This window comes from Plodia interpunctella, chromosome 7 (genome assembly GCF_027563975.2).
Source record: "Plodia interpunctella isolate USDA-ARS_2022_Savannah chromosome 7, ilPloInte3.2, whole genome shotgun sequence".
Classification (NCBI taxonomy): Eukaryota; Metazoa; Arthropoda; class Insecta; order Lepidoptera; family Pyralidae; genus Plodia; species Plodia interpunctella.
The window spans coordinates 8599785-8617797 of NC_071300.1; the positions used below are offsets into that span (position 1 = coordinate 8599785).

The following is an 18013-nucleotide window of genomic DNA, read 5'->3' on the forward strand; positions in this document are numbered from 1 at the left end:
CACTAAAGAATACCAGACTCAGCAAAATCCACAAGAGTAGAGCGAGGTGGGCAATACATCATTATGACGCTAAAAAAATGCAATACATTTTAAGACTGATATAGATAACCTAAGTAAGTGTTATATAATTTGTGGAAATAGCCTTGAATCTGTTTCCAATATTTGTATGATGGTTATATATAAAACAATTCTTTAAATTAATTATATAGGACCGTTTAAGTCATCTGTACTAATAGTAGATTTTGAAACATTACTTTCTTTCTTACAAAGTGTGTTATTGCTAGCAGTTCTTAATTTCCTCGATTATTTATATTTAGATGTGATAAATCGTACGATTATTCGTACTATTAGCAGCATTATTAGTAGCATATTCATATATCTGCTTTGATTCACAGTTCGTGGGATCTCCTGCTGAATAAGAAACACCTAAAATAAATATTTATGATTCCAGTAAGATTTAGCTCTTGACTGTAATATAAAAATAAATTTCCTTCATTTGGAAGTGTCTATTATGTACTAATGATAATTAAACAAAGTAATAAATTATAGAAGATTAAAATAATTGATATAACTAACATACATTTTATCGTGATAGCGATAGAGGTTGAGAAAAAAATTGCAGATCAATAAACAACATTCATATTTATAGGATGCAAAGCAATTTTCGTCGAGCGGTAATTTTTTTATTGTTTATTCAGTATTAATTTGATTGAATTTTTGCTCTCACGATTTCCATTTATTACACATTTTAACCCAATAATAATACCACAGATAATACAAATATTAGAAACAAAGAACATTTTTGTTTGTTTAACCTTAACCTAGTACTTATTTAAGAATAAGAGTCCGAATTTTAGAATAAGACGGTTTCAAAATTCGATTTTTTAGACTGCTTTCAAGTTATCTTACACTGCCATTTACATGGCAGTGATACTGACGAATTTGCAATTACCAATATTTTCATCAACTGATGTGTTGTTGACTGTACAGAGCCTACTAGAGCCAAGTTAACGCAAATTGTTAGCAAACTTAATTCGGGTCCGTTCACTAATGTCAACACATTCCAGGAGTTTGTTTAGGGCACAAAGGGTTCTTGTCATAATAGAATCTAACGGACTTTAAAAGTGTAAGTTGGATAAGAGTTAGGTGAAGATTTTTTAATAATTATTTAACTTTAAGCAGTTTTTGTCCGTCGTCACCTACGGTTTTATTTATACGATAATAGCATTAAAGGTTGCCTGCTTAAAGGTTTTCAGCAGTGATAACATAAATGTGTGTATCATTATCATATCTGTGAACATGGTCCTCTTTATTATTGTCGAATATTATGTCAACACATTCTAAAAATATTTAAAAAGAAATTTTTCGAACAGGAAGTGTACGTTAGCTATCTGATTGTTTGGTTTGTTATGATTACGAGCTCGGTGGCTATCCGCTGGTTTGTTGACATCAACAAACTTCATCTGCAGATAAGATAATATTTGTTGTTGCAACAATTAGAATTTCGCAGAAGCTGAGATAGTGAAAGCTAATAGAAATTTCTTTTTTTCATTTTTGGAATATTTTTAAGGTATTTTTAGAAAGGAAAAAATGAATAAATTATGACAAATAGGTATATAGTATCTATGATCTAGTATCCATGAAAGTCCTATAGCAACAATGTCGCCTCATTTCGAATTAGTTCATTCATTAATATCATCAAATGTAGTGAAGATAACCATCCCTTGGAACCTAATCACAATGAGTGGTCATTACAATAAGTGACAGTTAACACATGGATGAATGAATTCATAATAAGAATGGAACCAAAATTGGATATTACAGTTAATTAACGCTATACAAATTCATAGCTTATCTTGAATAGTTACTGAAACTTGGGAATCTTCTTTAATTAAAATGCTAGTAAGAAAGTTTAAACACTAAAATTTGGTTGACGATGGAAGTGATAAATTATTTGATTTTTTTAAATGTATATTCATTTAGCGAAATATTTAAACGTCTTTTCAATTATAATATCCATAATAAGACATCAAATTTAAATATGAGTAAAAGCTATCATTCTAATTGATGATAAATTGATGTATAACAATGGTAAGCAAGCTCAGTTATATAATGCGATTGCAAAAGCTCTACATACGAACTTGCGAGAGACAATTTACTTTTTAATGGTGCTGAATAGCAACATAAAAAGTAAATTGCGTGTAGTTAAATATCCAAACAAACATGTGTTAATCTACTCTACTTTAAGGTAATTTGGAAAAACGATCAGGAATCCAAAAGTACACGATGATAACATGGAAGATTTTAAATCGATAGACTTAACCGAGAAAAGGCTTTCTATTCTAGTAAGTGCAGATCGTCAAGTGATCTCACCAAACCGGTTGGCCCTTCATGCCGGCACTGCCTGCTCGCTCAAGCGGGGAGAGCAAGGCGCGCAAGTGCATCACTCAGCTCCTCCCAACAAACGCATACCATTTGTTACTGCAGCAAATTTCACCAGTCATCTTCCCCATTCAAACACAGCACATGTTCCAAATAATACACAAAAATAAATCCACGATGGTCCGCAGACCGCACGCGCGCCGACCGAACCAACGCCGGCGAACGACTGAATAAGACTGGCCATCTTACGGAAAACAAACTGGATGGTGCGCAGTATGTGCACAACCTAAATGGATTCACAGTGGAAAGTGAACTTTAAATTCATTACCATAAAGTTTAGAATGAAAGTGCTGTTTATTTCGATTAAAATCGCGCTTTGCCAGCGATTGTTGCTGAGATGCAGTAGAAAGAAAGTAGGCTCATTTCCCCGATCTGGATGCTGCAAAGTCGTCGGAAATGCGGTCAGTAGTGTCACCGCTTCATGATTTAATAATGCACTATGTATGTAAGTCGGCGCCATCGATTCTGGACCGAAGCTTATAGCTTTACCCTTACAGAAGCAATTTATGTCGTAATCGTGTCCCTAGATGTCGATTCAATCAACACTATTATTACTTACTGGGTTAGATTGCGGGCTTAATTAAAAGAGGTTGTCTCCGGGGATTGAGTTTGGTTTCGTGGTAACGTACCTGTGGACAAATTAATATGCGTTAGTAGACAATTCTCCGTGTTTGGAAAAAAAAGTGTGTTGATAAACAAGTTTAGCCTTATGTTGATATAATATTGATTTCTCAGCATTTGTTGGAATTTTTGAAATTGTGTAAAATGGGGGTCTGGAAAGTCTGTATTAGTAAGAGAATTAGATTGGCTGAAGTAAGTATAATATTTATCTATACAAACAATAAAACTGTTATTGGGCTATGTATGTTATGGGGGTCGATATTTGACTAATGCAAGCCAAAACAATATTTTATTACAATTTGTGTCTGTCTGTAAAACTAGAAACTGGAATTTAATGCTTTCATAGTGGTATAGCGGATGGTCTAACTTAAAATCTAGTATAGATTTAATCGCGATATAACCGGAGATATTGACAATGATACTTACGATATAGTAAAATTTTAATCTCAAAACTATATCTGTTAATAAGTACCTAGTATTTGTAAAATTCGTTCGCAATAAATTATGTATGTACTTACTTATTTTCAGGCAATGAGCGTTACATTTTATGAATCATGGATTGAAATTGAAATTCATAATTCATAATAGAGCACCGAAACAACCTTCACCATCCTATTTAATTGAGCAATATTTTACGGAAATTGTCCGCAAAATAACTGGAATTAAATTAAACCAAATCCACTCAAATAGGTACATACGTGTACATTGATTTATTATTGCAGAGGGATGATTTGATGAAAGATATCGTTTATGCTTAAATTCTTAGATGTCTTATATTTTTGTACCTACCCGCTTGATATCTTGATACCTTTTACAAATCAATATAAGAAAGAAAAAGCAAATACCCATACACAATTGATGATTAAGACATATGTTTCAATGAAAGTCTCGGTAAATCACGGCTCTGTTCATTATACTCGTACTTTATATTGTCATTACATTAGATTAGACCTATAAATAAAATGCAAGAGACGTCTAGGGACCTATAACTTAAGTCTGTCCTCGAGGTAGGTAGCTCTGACTTCTGATTGAAACAGATAGGTACGACCGCGGCATGTGAATTTTGACTTTATTGGAATTTGGTACACAAGTTTGAAACTTTGACGAGCGGCGGCGCAGCTAATACAAAGTAACACAATATAGTACTAATTCCCAAATTTTAAGTTAAAATGAGTAGGCGGCGTGAAAATCTATTTAAGGAAAAACATTGCATATATTTTTCGCTCAATCTGTTTACAATATAATTTCAGTTAGATAAATAATGAATGTTAGATTCAATTTAATATTTTTAACAAATATAAAACGAGCGAAGTGCCTTTTTAGCTACCTACTAAATTCGAACACATTCTGAGAAATACCTTTTAGCACTAACAAAATTTTCATAAGAAAATATCATGTTTATAAAATGTTATACTATAGCAAGACCTATCTTTTCGCGTTGGGTTCCCCATTAAAGGATCAAGATCCTTTACTTAAGAAATGTCGCTTTCTCAAACGAATGAAGAGAAGCCAAAAAATACGTCAATATAAACGTACTCCATCATTTTTATGGTACGATTGGCAGAAGCTAGATAAGATCGTTTTGGAGTATGGAAAGTTTGGGGAAAGGACATTTTGAAGTCGAGTGACATTTTATGGACTTGAGGTTTGCAATCATCATCATTCCTCGTTATGTGGAATGAAACACACACAGCGACATTCTTGGCACTATTAATGGTGTGGTTTGCCATTGCTTTCACCATCTCACACACAAGTTGATAATCCACCAGAGTGCTTGTTTCCTCGCGTTCGTGTGTGTCTTGTCCTTCTTTTGAATTTTACATGATATCAGTTAACGTTTGTTTGTGTGTGCTATTGAACCATTCATATCAACACGTGCCGCGAGGCATAACATGGTGATGGGTGGCATCTGTTTGTGTAAACATGGACGATCTGATGTGTGTACGTCGCTTTGAATATCATTAGCATTGTCTACTTCAAGAGAAGAATGATTATTGTAGCTTACATCGTGTTTCAAGGTGGACTTTGATATTTTTGGCACGGATATGGATTTCTTCATAACGTAATTGATTAAAGTCCAAATGCGTATTTAATGATTTATCGATAGCAGAACTGCTGCTTCATTTGGTTAGTTCGAACTGTATAAGAAATATGGTACTGTTTTTACTGTTACATTCGACATTATTACGTTTTTTATCAAAAATATTTGTACTATATTAGCAGTGAACTTTTAAGTAGGATTTCCTATCTTTAAAGACTATAATAAGTATAATACATGTTTTTGGTAATTAATGTAATAAATAAATATAAATAAGGTTTTACTCGTCGGGGGAACGTGGTTATGGTGAGGTTATCAGAATTTTGTAAACGGTAATTTTGTACATGGAAAATGTTATAGTATACTCACTAAATGTTTTTGGTTATTAATGTAACAAATAAATAAATATAAACAAGGCGCGTATTGTGCGGCATCACATTTCCTATAGCACGATTTCATTTCATTTCATTGAGAGCCTCTATCTAGGCTAAATGTAACCTAAAGACGCGATAATATGTTTTAATAATATCATGTAGGTATTGTATTTCAAAGGTCACGTCACAAAACAATAACCTCCCACAAATCAAATCCATCCCAGACTAGTACCGAGAAAATGAGAATTTAAATGATCGATTTAGATTTCAACGATTCATCGATATTCTCGAGAAGCACAGAAATACTCCGATTGTTTATTGGGAATTCAGAGTGAGGTTAGTAAACAAACAACGAACCAAATATTGAATCATGCGGGCTTCAAATAAGCTAATATATGTCTACGTATACCTTACATGTAATTAATTACATATGAATTCATTGATAAGTACGTATATTTAAATTTAGCTGGCCTCGATTTACTTATTGGATGCAGATTTTACGCACCTACTTGGCACGTAGTGTATTCAAATTCTAATTTTCTAATTTAAAATTATTTAAATTAAGATTTTAGAGAATTTAGGAGCGCGTCTCTTCATTTTTCAGCTCCTATTAATTTACTCTATCATATTTCCATTCTTAATTTACACTACGTAAATACCACTATAAAACGCACTTTCGTTTTCCATTTTGTATCTAAGACAATAAAAATAAAAGCGTGAAAATCAATATTTATAAAGGCTTTGAAACTGTCAAGCAATTTTCCGAATCAGCGCGTCGTCGGCCGGCCGGCCGCTGTCGTCACTTGATTGACATTTTCGAATTTCGAATCCGTTGTTCCCGCGTTTTGTGACGTCGCCATCGATATAGGGTTGTTGTGATCTGTGATGTAATCGAGTCTAAATGTGAATGACGTCCAAATTCGAGATACACGTAATGAATCCTTAATAAAGAATTCGTGAAAAGTTGTCGAAAATACAGTTTTATTGTTAAAACGATGACACAAACATGGCAGCAGGTTTTTGTTCTCGTGAATTTCGTAAGCGATGATGTTCGGAATTTTAGCATGTCTCTCTTTAGGACGTAATGGGGACAAACATGCAGATGCAAGACAGTAGATCTAAGTCAAAATAGTGGATGTAGGGATCGCAGTTATGTATTTCACATATGTCTGAAGATGGATCGTGTCAGAGAAGCATTATTGTGAGTTATTTTAATTATGTTTGTCGAGCAGATTGCACGTTTTACTTGGAACAAAATATTATTATAGATGTAAAAGGGAAAATCATTTCTCAGCGCCGTTGTACCAAGCACGGCTCGGCACTGTTTCTGATTTCTTGGTGAACTAGCCATTAAATTATGTAAAACAGTCTTTTATCTAAGACTGAATTAATTATTATAATTAAATTATAATTAATATAATTTTATTGTTTTGTGTAGCGTTAGGTCCAATGAAGCGGTAGTGGTTCAATGGTTAGGACGCTCGCCTGTGAAATCAAAGGTCCCAGGTTCAACTTGTGGTACGTGTGTTTGTACTTTTGTCTTTTGTATAGTAGTTTTCATAGACCATCACTTGCTTATGATAAGTTTATCGCCTAGTGCGTGAAATGGAGCATAGGCCGTGACAACACGTGTAACACGTGAATAGGCCGACCGACGACGCGTCAGATTCCTGTAGGTGACGTGAATACATCTGGAATGGTTGAGGAAGACACACTTATGACAGAGAGAGAGAAGAAAGAAGAAAAAAGACCGATCTGTCTGTACAGTCAAAATTAATCAAACTATAAGCAAACAGACAAGACAAATACCACTATTAATAATAAGCAGCAGCCATTGTTTGCTCGGGTAGATTAGTAGGTTCACGTTATTAATAGATTCCGCCATTATCAGACCTATCTCTTTAACATGGATCTGATATTGGAGTTAATTACTGATACCTATTTAAATCCAATGCCTATTTAATCTGTATAATAGGCGGATGTCTATAATTTTGATTATATAATCTACTTGCGGCCCACCCCGGTTTCGCATGGGTGCAATATTACGCATGTTATATGTATAATATAAACCTTCCTCTTGAATCAATCTATGTATTTAAAAAACCCGCACCGAAATCCGTTGAGTAGTTTTAAAGACCTAAGCATACATAGGAACAGACAGACAGCGGGAAGCGACTTTGTTTTATACTATGTAATGAAAATCATTTAGTTTAATAGTGTTTATGTGACTACTGGCCACGAGTTGTCGGTAGGTAGTTGTAGAAGTACTTTTGGCATATTCTATGTATCTATTTATTTCCATTTTCTTTCTAGTCAGATTGTTTTACCTACATTACTACTCATGTGTTAGTAAGATTTAAACCTGGGATCATTCGACCATAGGTAGTTTTTTAACCTCTGGATAACGACCGCTTCTTTGCTTTCGATATGCTTTATCACTTTGGAATTTTAATTACCATTATAACGACGAGGAGTTAAATAACTGGGGTTCTATTTTCGAAATCGAGGTTTCACAAAAAATAAATACACCATCGTCACCCAATTTGATGACGCATAATTTTAAAAATAGAATTCCAGAATACATTTTATGATGCCTATACACCAAAGTATCTATTCTCATAGCTATTCCTCGTAAAGTAAAGCTGTGTACACACGTCACAACATAATCACGTAACATTCATAATGAGGGCGATAACCCGGAGAGCTCATTTATGAGTGTTAAGCAATATATATTCTGGAATCTATGGAACTGATAATAAGAACTTTTGGATATGGCAAATCTTTTGTACTAAAGAAGTTTCTACTTTTGAAGTTATAAACTAAAATAAACATTCGCAATACGCATGTGTTCCGCTCGTTGAATTAAAAGAACTGTCATTTTAAACCTACAATATTTTCGTCTGTCATATTAAAAAATAACAAAACTACTCGAATAAATATAATACTCGTAACACCTTATTGAACGTTTATCGAATCAAAGTTTGAACGAGACTGTGCTCCAGTTTGATTCGCATTTGTTTTATTCGAAAACTTGAAAATCGAATCCGTTCGTATTGTATCGATAACGCATATTTTTCTTTTATCTGTGGATAATGCCGAAATTTGGGGTATCTACGTGTTCTAATAAGTTGACACTCATAAAATTATAAGTAACTAGATATTGTTAGTACCTAAAACTATAATGAAACGAGCTAAATATCTCAGGCCTACTAAGGCAATGTCCATGTCATGCCCTGTCGGCTATAATTTTCAGGCCACTATTCGGTTTCGCCCTTATTCTGTCGTAGAAACAGTGCAATATGCTAACATTTCAAATGCACTATAGGGTAGCCACATCATAACATTGATGGTTTTTCTTATTTCTTTTATGATAATCAGAAGTTCAATAACCTCTCGTAATCGAAACGCGTCGCTTGTTCTATATTTACACGGGACAACAAATTCGTTTCGGAATTCCTGTCGTAAATACATAATTACTTTAAGTGGAGTACTACTTTTACTTCTACTTACATTGAAAACAAAGGTAAGTGAAATGGTCGACCAAATACCGAATTTGAAACGGTTGATGTCAGTGTCAATGGTACTCTCTGAGCGTTTTCTTCCCAGCCGTAGAGTGCAAGAATTTCCTACTTTTTCTTTATCTTGACTTCGGCTTCGGCACGGTCTTCGGTATCCTTAGTGGTCAGACCATTGGAACTCATATCAACTTTGACGACATCAAATCAGCACTAATTGGATTCGCCCGTTCTGCCAGGACCTGGCAAAAACGGCATAGCCAGAATTAGTTCCGCAGTGAAATTCTTTGGATAGGAAACGTCTACTTAAAAGATTGTGTTCCATTATGTGGACATAAAATTGCAGTTTTATGACAAACAGGACATAATGTTAAACACAAATATGGTTTAATTGCCGAAATCATCACGGCCACGACCGTGAGAGCGATAGAACAATGCTTTGTCGTTGAGGATACATATATTTTTGTAATTCCCTACTTACTTATTTCCACCAAGATTCTGAACATTTAAAATATGTTTCAACGGAGAACAATACAAGAAGGAAAATTGAGGTTTTTATAGTAAAAATGTTTGGATTCGCAATGAGCACTTTATTTTTGGATCATCACTGAGAGGAGCAAAACTCTTCGGCTAAAGTCTTCTTTTTCGTTTACTATCATGTTGTTACCATTCTCGCTAATTTTAGTTCAACCTAGGCCGTTCTCATCGTGAAGTAGGTTTAGTAATTGATAAAATGGAGTAATTGGTTCTATTTACCTAGCTGCTGATACGCTGCTGGATTGCAAAAGATCATATTTTTAAGTTCATAATGTAGATTGAGATTCTTCTCAATCTACACGATTCTACGCCATATCCAGTTTCCCTATTCCACATACCCCTATTGAGCTATAGTCCTTGTTAGGGGAAGGTGGCCTAGATCATGTGCGTGTGGTCTGAGGGCCCACTTCTTGAAATTCTATGAAATTATGCTTGGGATTTAGTAAACATTCGATCTGAACTCTTCAGAACAATATAAGATACTACATTTAAAACAACAAAATGATTATCCAAAATATAAAACCAACACAGATATACGTATGCTAAAAGTATAACAGCTCTCTTCTTGTGTCTAGGGATAAAAACAGACTTCCTCGAAAGGTGGGTTATAAGGAAAAGTAACAGATTTCCGGCCTGAATATCTGGAAACCGATACGTAACGAATAATCATATCCTATTTGTATTTGCAACCTAATTTCGGCGTAGTAACAAATTCGCTTCAGGGAATATTGATCGTAAGCAGATTGCAATTGGATTGTTTTTATCGAGTATTATTTTTATCGTTTTACTATAGAATTGTATGCTTCATCTTGGGATTTTGTTGTAAATTGATGTTTAGATTATCCTGTTATAGTGTTTGGTTAATTAATTTCGTTACAGTTTTCTTAGTTACAGGATTATGCAGTCTTGGTCGCCTTAGGTGATCCTTGTTGTTTATTTCAGTTTTAGTAAAGAGTATGCTTTAGGTGTGCAATAAACATCTATTAATCTATGAAGGGCGTATTATCAAATTTTCTTGATGATTCCAAACATCCATGCATAGTAAAATTTTCAAATTTTCCAGGTGCTAAATTTGCACAACCTATTTACCACTTACATGGAGTAAAAAACAATAAAACTAAATTATTGTGTGAAGAGAAAGAACTTAATATTAAGTCCTGCTGTGAACACTTGAATAGTGTTTAAAAAAGTCAACCTTCATAAATATATAACAATATTCCTATATTTAGAATTTACTTAACATTTCGCAGAATAAAATGAATGAATGAAACGATTATTATTACATATTTGATATAAAATAATACAGTGTACAAAATTAATTACTGACAATACACTAATACCTTCATAATACACTTGTGGAAAAACGAATATGCCAGCTAGGTATATTCCTTTTCCCATGTGATTTTATGTGATTTTTTTTTTATCATTCTCAATGTCATCAGATAAATAGTTAGATTTAGAATACAAAGATACAGCAATATAAATACGCACATAAATCGAAGGTGGCCAATCATCTGGAACAACAGATTCCACGAGGCAAGGCTGAAGAGATCCTCATCCGCATAATCCGCTGACGCACGCGTGGTGGATATGAATTACAACAGGGTTTGATTACTTTGTAGACAAACTGTGTCAGTGGCACAGTGAGTTCCTGTGTTATTATTTCATGCTTTATTGATCTATCGGAATTTGAAGTTTGTAGTTTTTTGAAATTAAATAGGTACTTATATTTTTTAAATTCCATAGGTTTACGTCTTGTAAAAATTCTGAAAAGATCGGCTGGAAAAAAATGATTTAACGATAAGTGCGTCTTTGCCTTCATCAAATGGCTAGTTATAACTTATATTTCTTTTATAAATGGAGCAATAATATACATAGAGTTCATCTATTCATCTTTCTAATCTAGATTCTATTATGTTCTAGTCTAGAAATAAATCTGAACTGGGGGCTTACCATCATCTCTTAACGCGATCCACCATCGCTCGCATCGCAAATTCGTACCATCGACTTAAGTTTTAGTATGAATGCGATTCATTTTAGGTACCTAAATTGAACTGAGTTGCTTTGGAATCGTTCTGTAAAAGTTGATGGTAGGCCTGCTGAACTAAAAAATGACAATTTCTAACTAAGGCTTATGATCAACAGTGTCCACTGTTGCCCTTCTTCTTATTATTTCGTGTTCAATGTTCAATATTCAGTGTTAATCAAATGTGTTAAAAGTTACAGAAATTATCAAGGAAATTTTCTGAGAAAAGAGAAGTTTACAGCGGCACATCAATACATTCAACGTATGGGCGCTTCTTATCAGTGCCATGCCAGCCACTTGGCGGCGCACCAACTTTCAGCCGAAATCTATCTACCGTGATCTGATTCATGCCAACCTCTCAACATATCTATTTACTACGCTAAGAATCTGCTTTAAATACGTCCCATGTGACGTAAATAATTAGGAATGTAATAGAATGGTTTAAATATCAAAGGTTGATTTCGAGTAATGTAAGCTACTTGAAAGTGATCGCATAGTATCATTTGATTCTGTTTTAAATTTGCATAGATAAATTTTATTAACATAATGGTAAAGATTTTAAATGTGAATTATTGTTCCCATGGAGAAACAAGGCTTTAAGTATTTTTTGTATGTTTAAGATAAAATTTACAATAAACTTTCGCATTCACATGCCTAACTGGTCTCAGAATATCTTCAATCACTGATTCGAACTTTCATAAGTTAATATGATGAAACGTTCACATGAATTTTTGAATGTACGAAAGATTACATATGCACGCACATATCTACATAAACGTCCTTTTAGACCCACCTTTTCCCTGGCCATAACGTAGGTGATAGAGCGGGTATTATTAACTATATCTAGTCGTGCCGTGACCAGCCTAGAATAACATAGAATCACCTGTTTCTTCTATCGGTGGAGTCGTATCGCAACGTATATTTATCAGTAGCACCATAACTTTGATCGCATTCAGCACAAATATTGTGAAATTCTAAATGGTCTGTTTCAGTTTTTGTCACGTTGTGATTCACACTCTCATGACTAGTTCAGTTTTAATTTTATACAACTGACAGGTTTACGTTTGGAAGAATTCCAGAATGTACCTAATAATTGCGCTAACTATTAGACGACAAACTTATTTCCATTCTTTCCAGTACCGTGTAAAGTTTTCTTGAACTTTGTTTAAACATTGTCATCGCCATCTTGTTTTCGGTGGTTATTTTTGCGACAGCTTTGCACAGAATTCATTTGACACTCGATGTAAAATATTTCAGTGGCAACTTTTACAATCTTACGTAGACGAAGTCGTGAGCGGCCGTGAGTGCATTTTGCGGAAACAATACAACGTTCATTGTTATTGTCATCTGTATCCGCATGCTTTCTCATGCTATTTTCAGATCATTGATAAGGATAACGTTGAACAACCTCTTTTCTATACGTATTCTGTCAAGATTACATTTCTTGCGCGTTTTCAATAAGTATATGGATTTGGAAGTTACACTTAAAAATATTGTATCGATTTTACTTGCCATACAATTTCAAACGTAAATTATACACGTACGTAAAATTGTACAGCTTAGTACAATTTTACGTGTTATGCATTTCGTAGAGAGATATTGTAAATAGTCCAATGAAAAGAACAGTGTTTCATTTTCGTACATTTACGACCTCGATATCCTAACTAATATTATAAATGCGAAAGTAAATTTGTTAACTCTTCACGCTTTAACTACTCAACCAATTATATTGAACGTCAAATTTAATGGTGCAACTCTTTCTTACTTTATCCTTTGGCATTATAAAATGTGATCTTGTGAAGCTGAAGGTAACGTGGGCAGTTGAGAGTCATAATCGCTGAAAACAATATTAGATATCATTGGATTTTTTTAGGTTACCACTCCATTATGAAATTTATTCATTTCTTGGAGTGGTTTCTGGAATTTCCTCCTACATATCAATACATCATACGTATTATGTATGAACATCAGCCGCATTGTGCGAGTTATTTTTAGCGCTCACTCTTCTCTATTTATATACGAGAGGTATTCTTGGGTTGAATTCACTGACACAGAATTCAAATCACGAGATCCAAATGTCATTTTATACATGAGTCAGATTGGTATACAATCTCATATGACGCGAGTAGGATTCGAACCTGGGACCTTTCGATCACAGGCGGAAGGTTTTAACCATTAGGCCACCATAGCTTCAAAACCGCCCATTTTCCAATTCTGTCCTGATTTGAATTTACAACACAGTACTTGAGCACTTCTTGACATGTTATAATAGAGGTAGATCTGCTGTTACCTTTTGGGTGCTTCATAAACAATACATATTGTTCAGCACACATGTCGTGCTCAGGTACAATCATCGACGATTTTAAAGTTTTTCGAAGAACGGTTCACTTTGCGAGTAACTATGTCATTCTCATTAATGATATTCGTTCATTATATGCACGAATTATAAATATGAATGATTTATCTTGGAATTAATTATTCCAAATGAAATAAAAAAATAAGTTTAATTTAAAAAATACTGATCTTGGCAAACGCTTGAGGGAGGCAACCGTGACTTCCTCGCACAGCGAATTTCTGTTTCAATTCAGGCGGGAATGCTGTCTGCGTGGTTACCTTGCCTAGTGGGCTATTCTTAGATAACATTGTTTTACTTAACTTCAGACTTTTGTGATCGTCTGTATCACGAATGATATTGTCTTGCTCTGGTTTTCACAAAACATGTGTTACGCCACCCCGTGCGTGTAGCTATTATTATACTAATCACCGCACATTATAATTATGGCACGCACATGTGTGCGCAAACACTTTTACTACGAGTGATAACAATACACTGCACATGGTGTTAGATGATACCACGGAGTGTAGACACGACACCCACACATCTTTTACGGTGAAACTGATTCTGCAATGCACGTGAATTTATTAGTTAGGTACTTGTTAGTTAATACTTTCACATCTCAGGAGATAATTTATACCTAAAAACATGAGTTTTATGAAAAGAAAATTTGATCCTACATGTTTGGCCTACATTTTTAGGTATGCAATTTGTAAATAGGCATGTGGTTAGCGCAATAGAATAGAATACGGACATTGAATATCTTCCGGTGGATTTTGTACACGCGACTAAGGGATATTATGGGGATATATAGCAATTAGGCAACGAGCAGCATTCCTAAAAAGGGTTGAGGTTCATAAAACCATAAGCGATCTTTATATTTTTGTCAAAACCGTTTATTCCGCTCTGGTTCGACTTCTTTTTCTGCCATTGGTAGCTGCCGGAATTTTTTGAGGACCAATATTCGCAGTGTATGAAGAACAATGCATGCATGCAAGATTTTACTTTTGATACAAAGTTCGTAAGGCGAGCAAGGGAAGAAGAGATAGCAAAGAAATTCGTGTATCCATCACATGTAAAGTCAAAATCTTAACAAAATTTATAAATTTACCAGCAACAAGTAAAATTAATTTAGAGATAATTATGAATGAGTTAATTAGGACTACAACGAGGTAAGTATATTACAAATATCATTGTATAATAATAACCTTTTACTTAGTGTTTATAAATACTCTCCATCCAGACAAAAGATTATACCAATTAACAGTTACAATAATGAGGTTAAAAATAGCCCAGACGTTAGGCTCACAAGTTGCCTCGAGTGGTATTAAGTTAATTAGATTAACATTACCACCGATATATACATTACTAGCCGCGTGTCCCAGCTTCGCTCGGGTAAAAACATAACATGTGATACACCTAAACGCTTCCTTAGGAAATATACTATCTGATGATGAAAACCGCATAAAAATCCGTGCAGTCGTTTCTCAGTTTATTGCGGACATACAGATAGACATGGCAGCCGGCTTCAGGTTATATAACCAGGTTATATAACTTCAATATTGAAGTGGCATCTTTGACTTTTAATTTTACCAATACCGCCATCTAGTGACAGTAAACGCATACACACTAGTGAACTTAACAGTCTACGTACTAAATTTAATACTCAACTCAAGTAGTATTATATAATCTGTGGTGTAGGCTTTCTTACGTTTTTTTCTTTCATCGGAAGCAAATGGAGGCTTATGAAAACTAATATGTAGGTAAGTATATAGGTACCACAGGTACAAGAGTCAGATTTACTAACTACATTATAGCTTAGCTATAAAACAAGTAGAATTAGAACCTAGAAATTTTCAAGACTCACCTCTTCATTTCAATGTACACATGCAGCGTAAAATCTAAGTGTCAATGTAAATCCACCATCTGCGCTCTCCCGCATCCGCAGTTTACAATATTAACTACCACTAACACCCGCATTGCGACAGGTACCTCTTATATGCAACAGATGAACAAATGCAACGACTTTTTTATGTAGCGCGTGGTTTCGCCTTAAAATAGGACCACACCGTATATCCTCTCGGAGGCGATGTAATGGTTAAGACCCCTGCCTGAGGATCGAAAGGTCCCAGGATCGAATCCTACTCGTCTCACATGAGTTAGTATACCAATCTGACTTATGTATAGTAGTTTTCATAGATCACCACTCGCTTCCGGTGAAGGAAAAAAAAAACGTGAGGAAACCTGCACACTTGTTGATTATTAGCTTGTGTGTGAATTCCATTAATAATGCCAAGAAAGTTGTTACGTGTGTTTCATTCCATGTTCCACGACCCTCATAGTCATAAGGTATACGACTATGAAGAAGTATCCTCCCTTAATATACGCAACAATTGCATTTCTAAGGAGGTTTTATGCCAGACAGACGGCTGGTTGTAAAATCATAGCCGAAACTTCAACAATTTTGGGGTACCCTGGGGGCACGGACGCTTTATGAGTTCTAAACTTTTATTCAGCTTAATCCAAGCCTGTGCCAACCGAACCGACAAACGAACGAGTTTATTTATTGCATTACCGCGGGTACATCCCGATTTCTGGCAAATTCAATTGGTGACCAATCACAGGCATTGTGAGCGCTTCTCGAAATCTATATCTTTTGAGCTATTTTTGGCGCGAAAGTTTACATTTTATATTTTGTAAATCCTCTTTATTCTGGAACGAATTTTATATTTAAAATCAAACCAAGGATGACGCGGCGTGGACGCGGCTGTTAGAACAATATAACTTAATATTTGAGTGAGCTAAAATCTGGAGGTGACCTAGTTTGGAGTTATTATTAGAAACGAGGTAGTAGTTCATAACCCTAAGATAGTTTATCATAAAGGTTTTCGGATGTTTTGAATTCTCTGGATCGGAGGCTGTTTGGAAGTCCGCCAGTTGGGACGTAAATATACTGGTATACGTCGTTACTTGTGTGATTTATTATTTTTAGTGGCGATTTTAATAATTATAGTGATAAAACTTTATTTGTTATACTGGCATTAAAGAGGCATTGTTTTGTTTCGGTTGGGAGTTATTGGCATTCCACAACATTCAAAATCACAAACTAAAGTGACATTTTGGAAAAACCAATAGAGAATGCGACTATAGATAAATCGAAAAATCTAATTGGTTCTTTGCGCGCGGGGCACCTTTCTAAACCTATTGGTTTTTTTCAAATATGTCAGGTTGCGTGGCATTTCTTTCATACAGCAAGAGGAAAAAATAAAAGAAACGGAGGAAGTGCTTTTTTGGTTGGTGGGAAAGCAGAGTTGAGGTTACACGCAATCTCAAATACAGCCGTAACTAGCGCGCATCGAGCTGTATTACGTTGATGACATTGTGGTTGAGGATATATAGTTTTGGAGCCTCCCCAAAAGCCTCGAGGCTCGGGGCTTGGTGCGGCGCCAAATGTACCTGTTTGGAGTTTATATTGTACCTACATCCCGTAGGAGTAGATCCCGTCTGGAGTTTTACACATACTAGCTGTGCCTTTTTGTTTCGTCTGTTATTTCATTTAACAGTACGGACGTATTGAAACATGAGAGCAGCACCGATCCGCAATTTGGGCTGTATATATGGCTAATAGGTATTCTATAGCATAATCTATACATATAATCTATATACAGTTATTAAAACTGTAAGTAGGCTATGTCTGTGCATAGAAGATATTAAAGAAAAATAAATATAATAAAAGGAGTCTTTACGGGACTATTTAATACGTCTATGTACGGGACTAACAGAAGCCAAAACAGTTTTATTTTGAATTTTTGTCTGTCTGTAATGTTTGTTCGCGCATCACTCAAAATATAGGTACCTACTGGATATAATTTAATGCGGTTTACAATTATATAGCAGATAGTCTAACTTTAAAATCTGGTATAGGTCCTGGTGTTGGTATAGGTTTCAAATTAGACCTTCACAAACACCAAATTAAACTCAAATCCAAATTAAATAATATCTAACAAAGCTACAAACTACAAGTCTACGTGCCGCATACGTGAGGAAGGTTAGGTTGTCCTGGTGTTGGTGATGTCGCCTATTGACCAAAAGGTCCTCCAGAGAGACCAGGGCTTTGTCAATCTT

The 18013-nt window shown here is 34.8% G+C and overlaps 1 protein-coding gene across 3 annotated transcripts in view; it reads right to left on the reverse strand.

The window, feature by feature from the left end:
• Window positions 1–18013, reverse strand: part of LOC128671239 (uncharacterized) — a 64011-nt gene that overhangs the window by 35883 nt on the left and 10115 nt on the right. Inside the window, exon 1 of one of the 3 annotated variants that reach the window (XM_053747563.2) lies at window positions 2473–2625. The exons of 1 other annotated variant lie outside the window; for it this stretch is intronic. In XM_053747563.2, the coding sequence (XP_053603538.1) occupies window positions 2473–2513 (41 nt within the window). In that variant the 5' untranslated portion in view covers window positions 2514–2625. Of the gene's footprint in view, window positions 1–2373; window positions 2626–18013 lie in introns of those variants that run through there. One more of the 3 variants, XM_053747562.2, reaches the window with a different exon arrangement.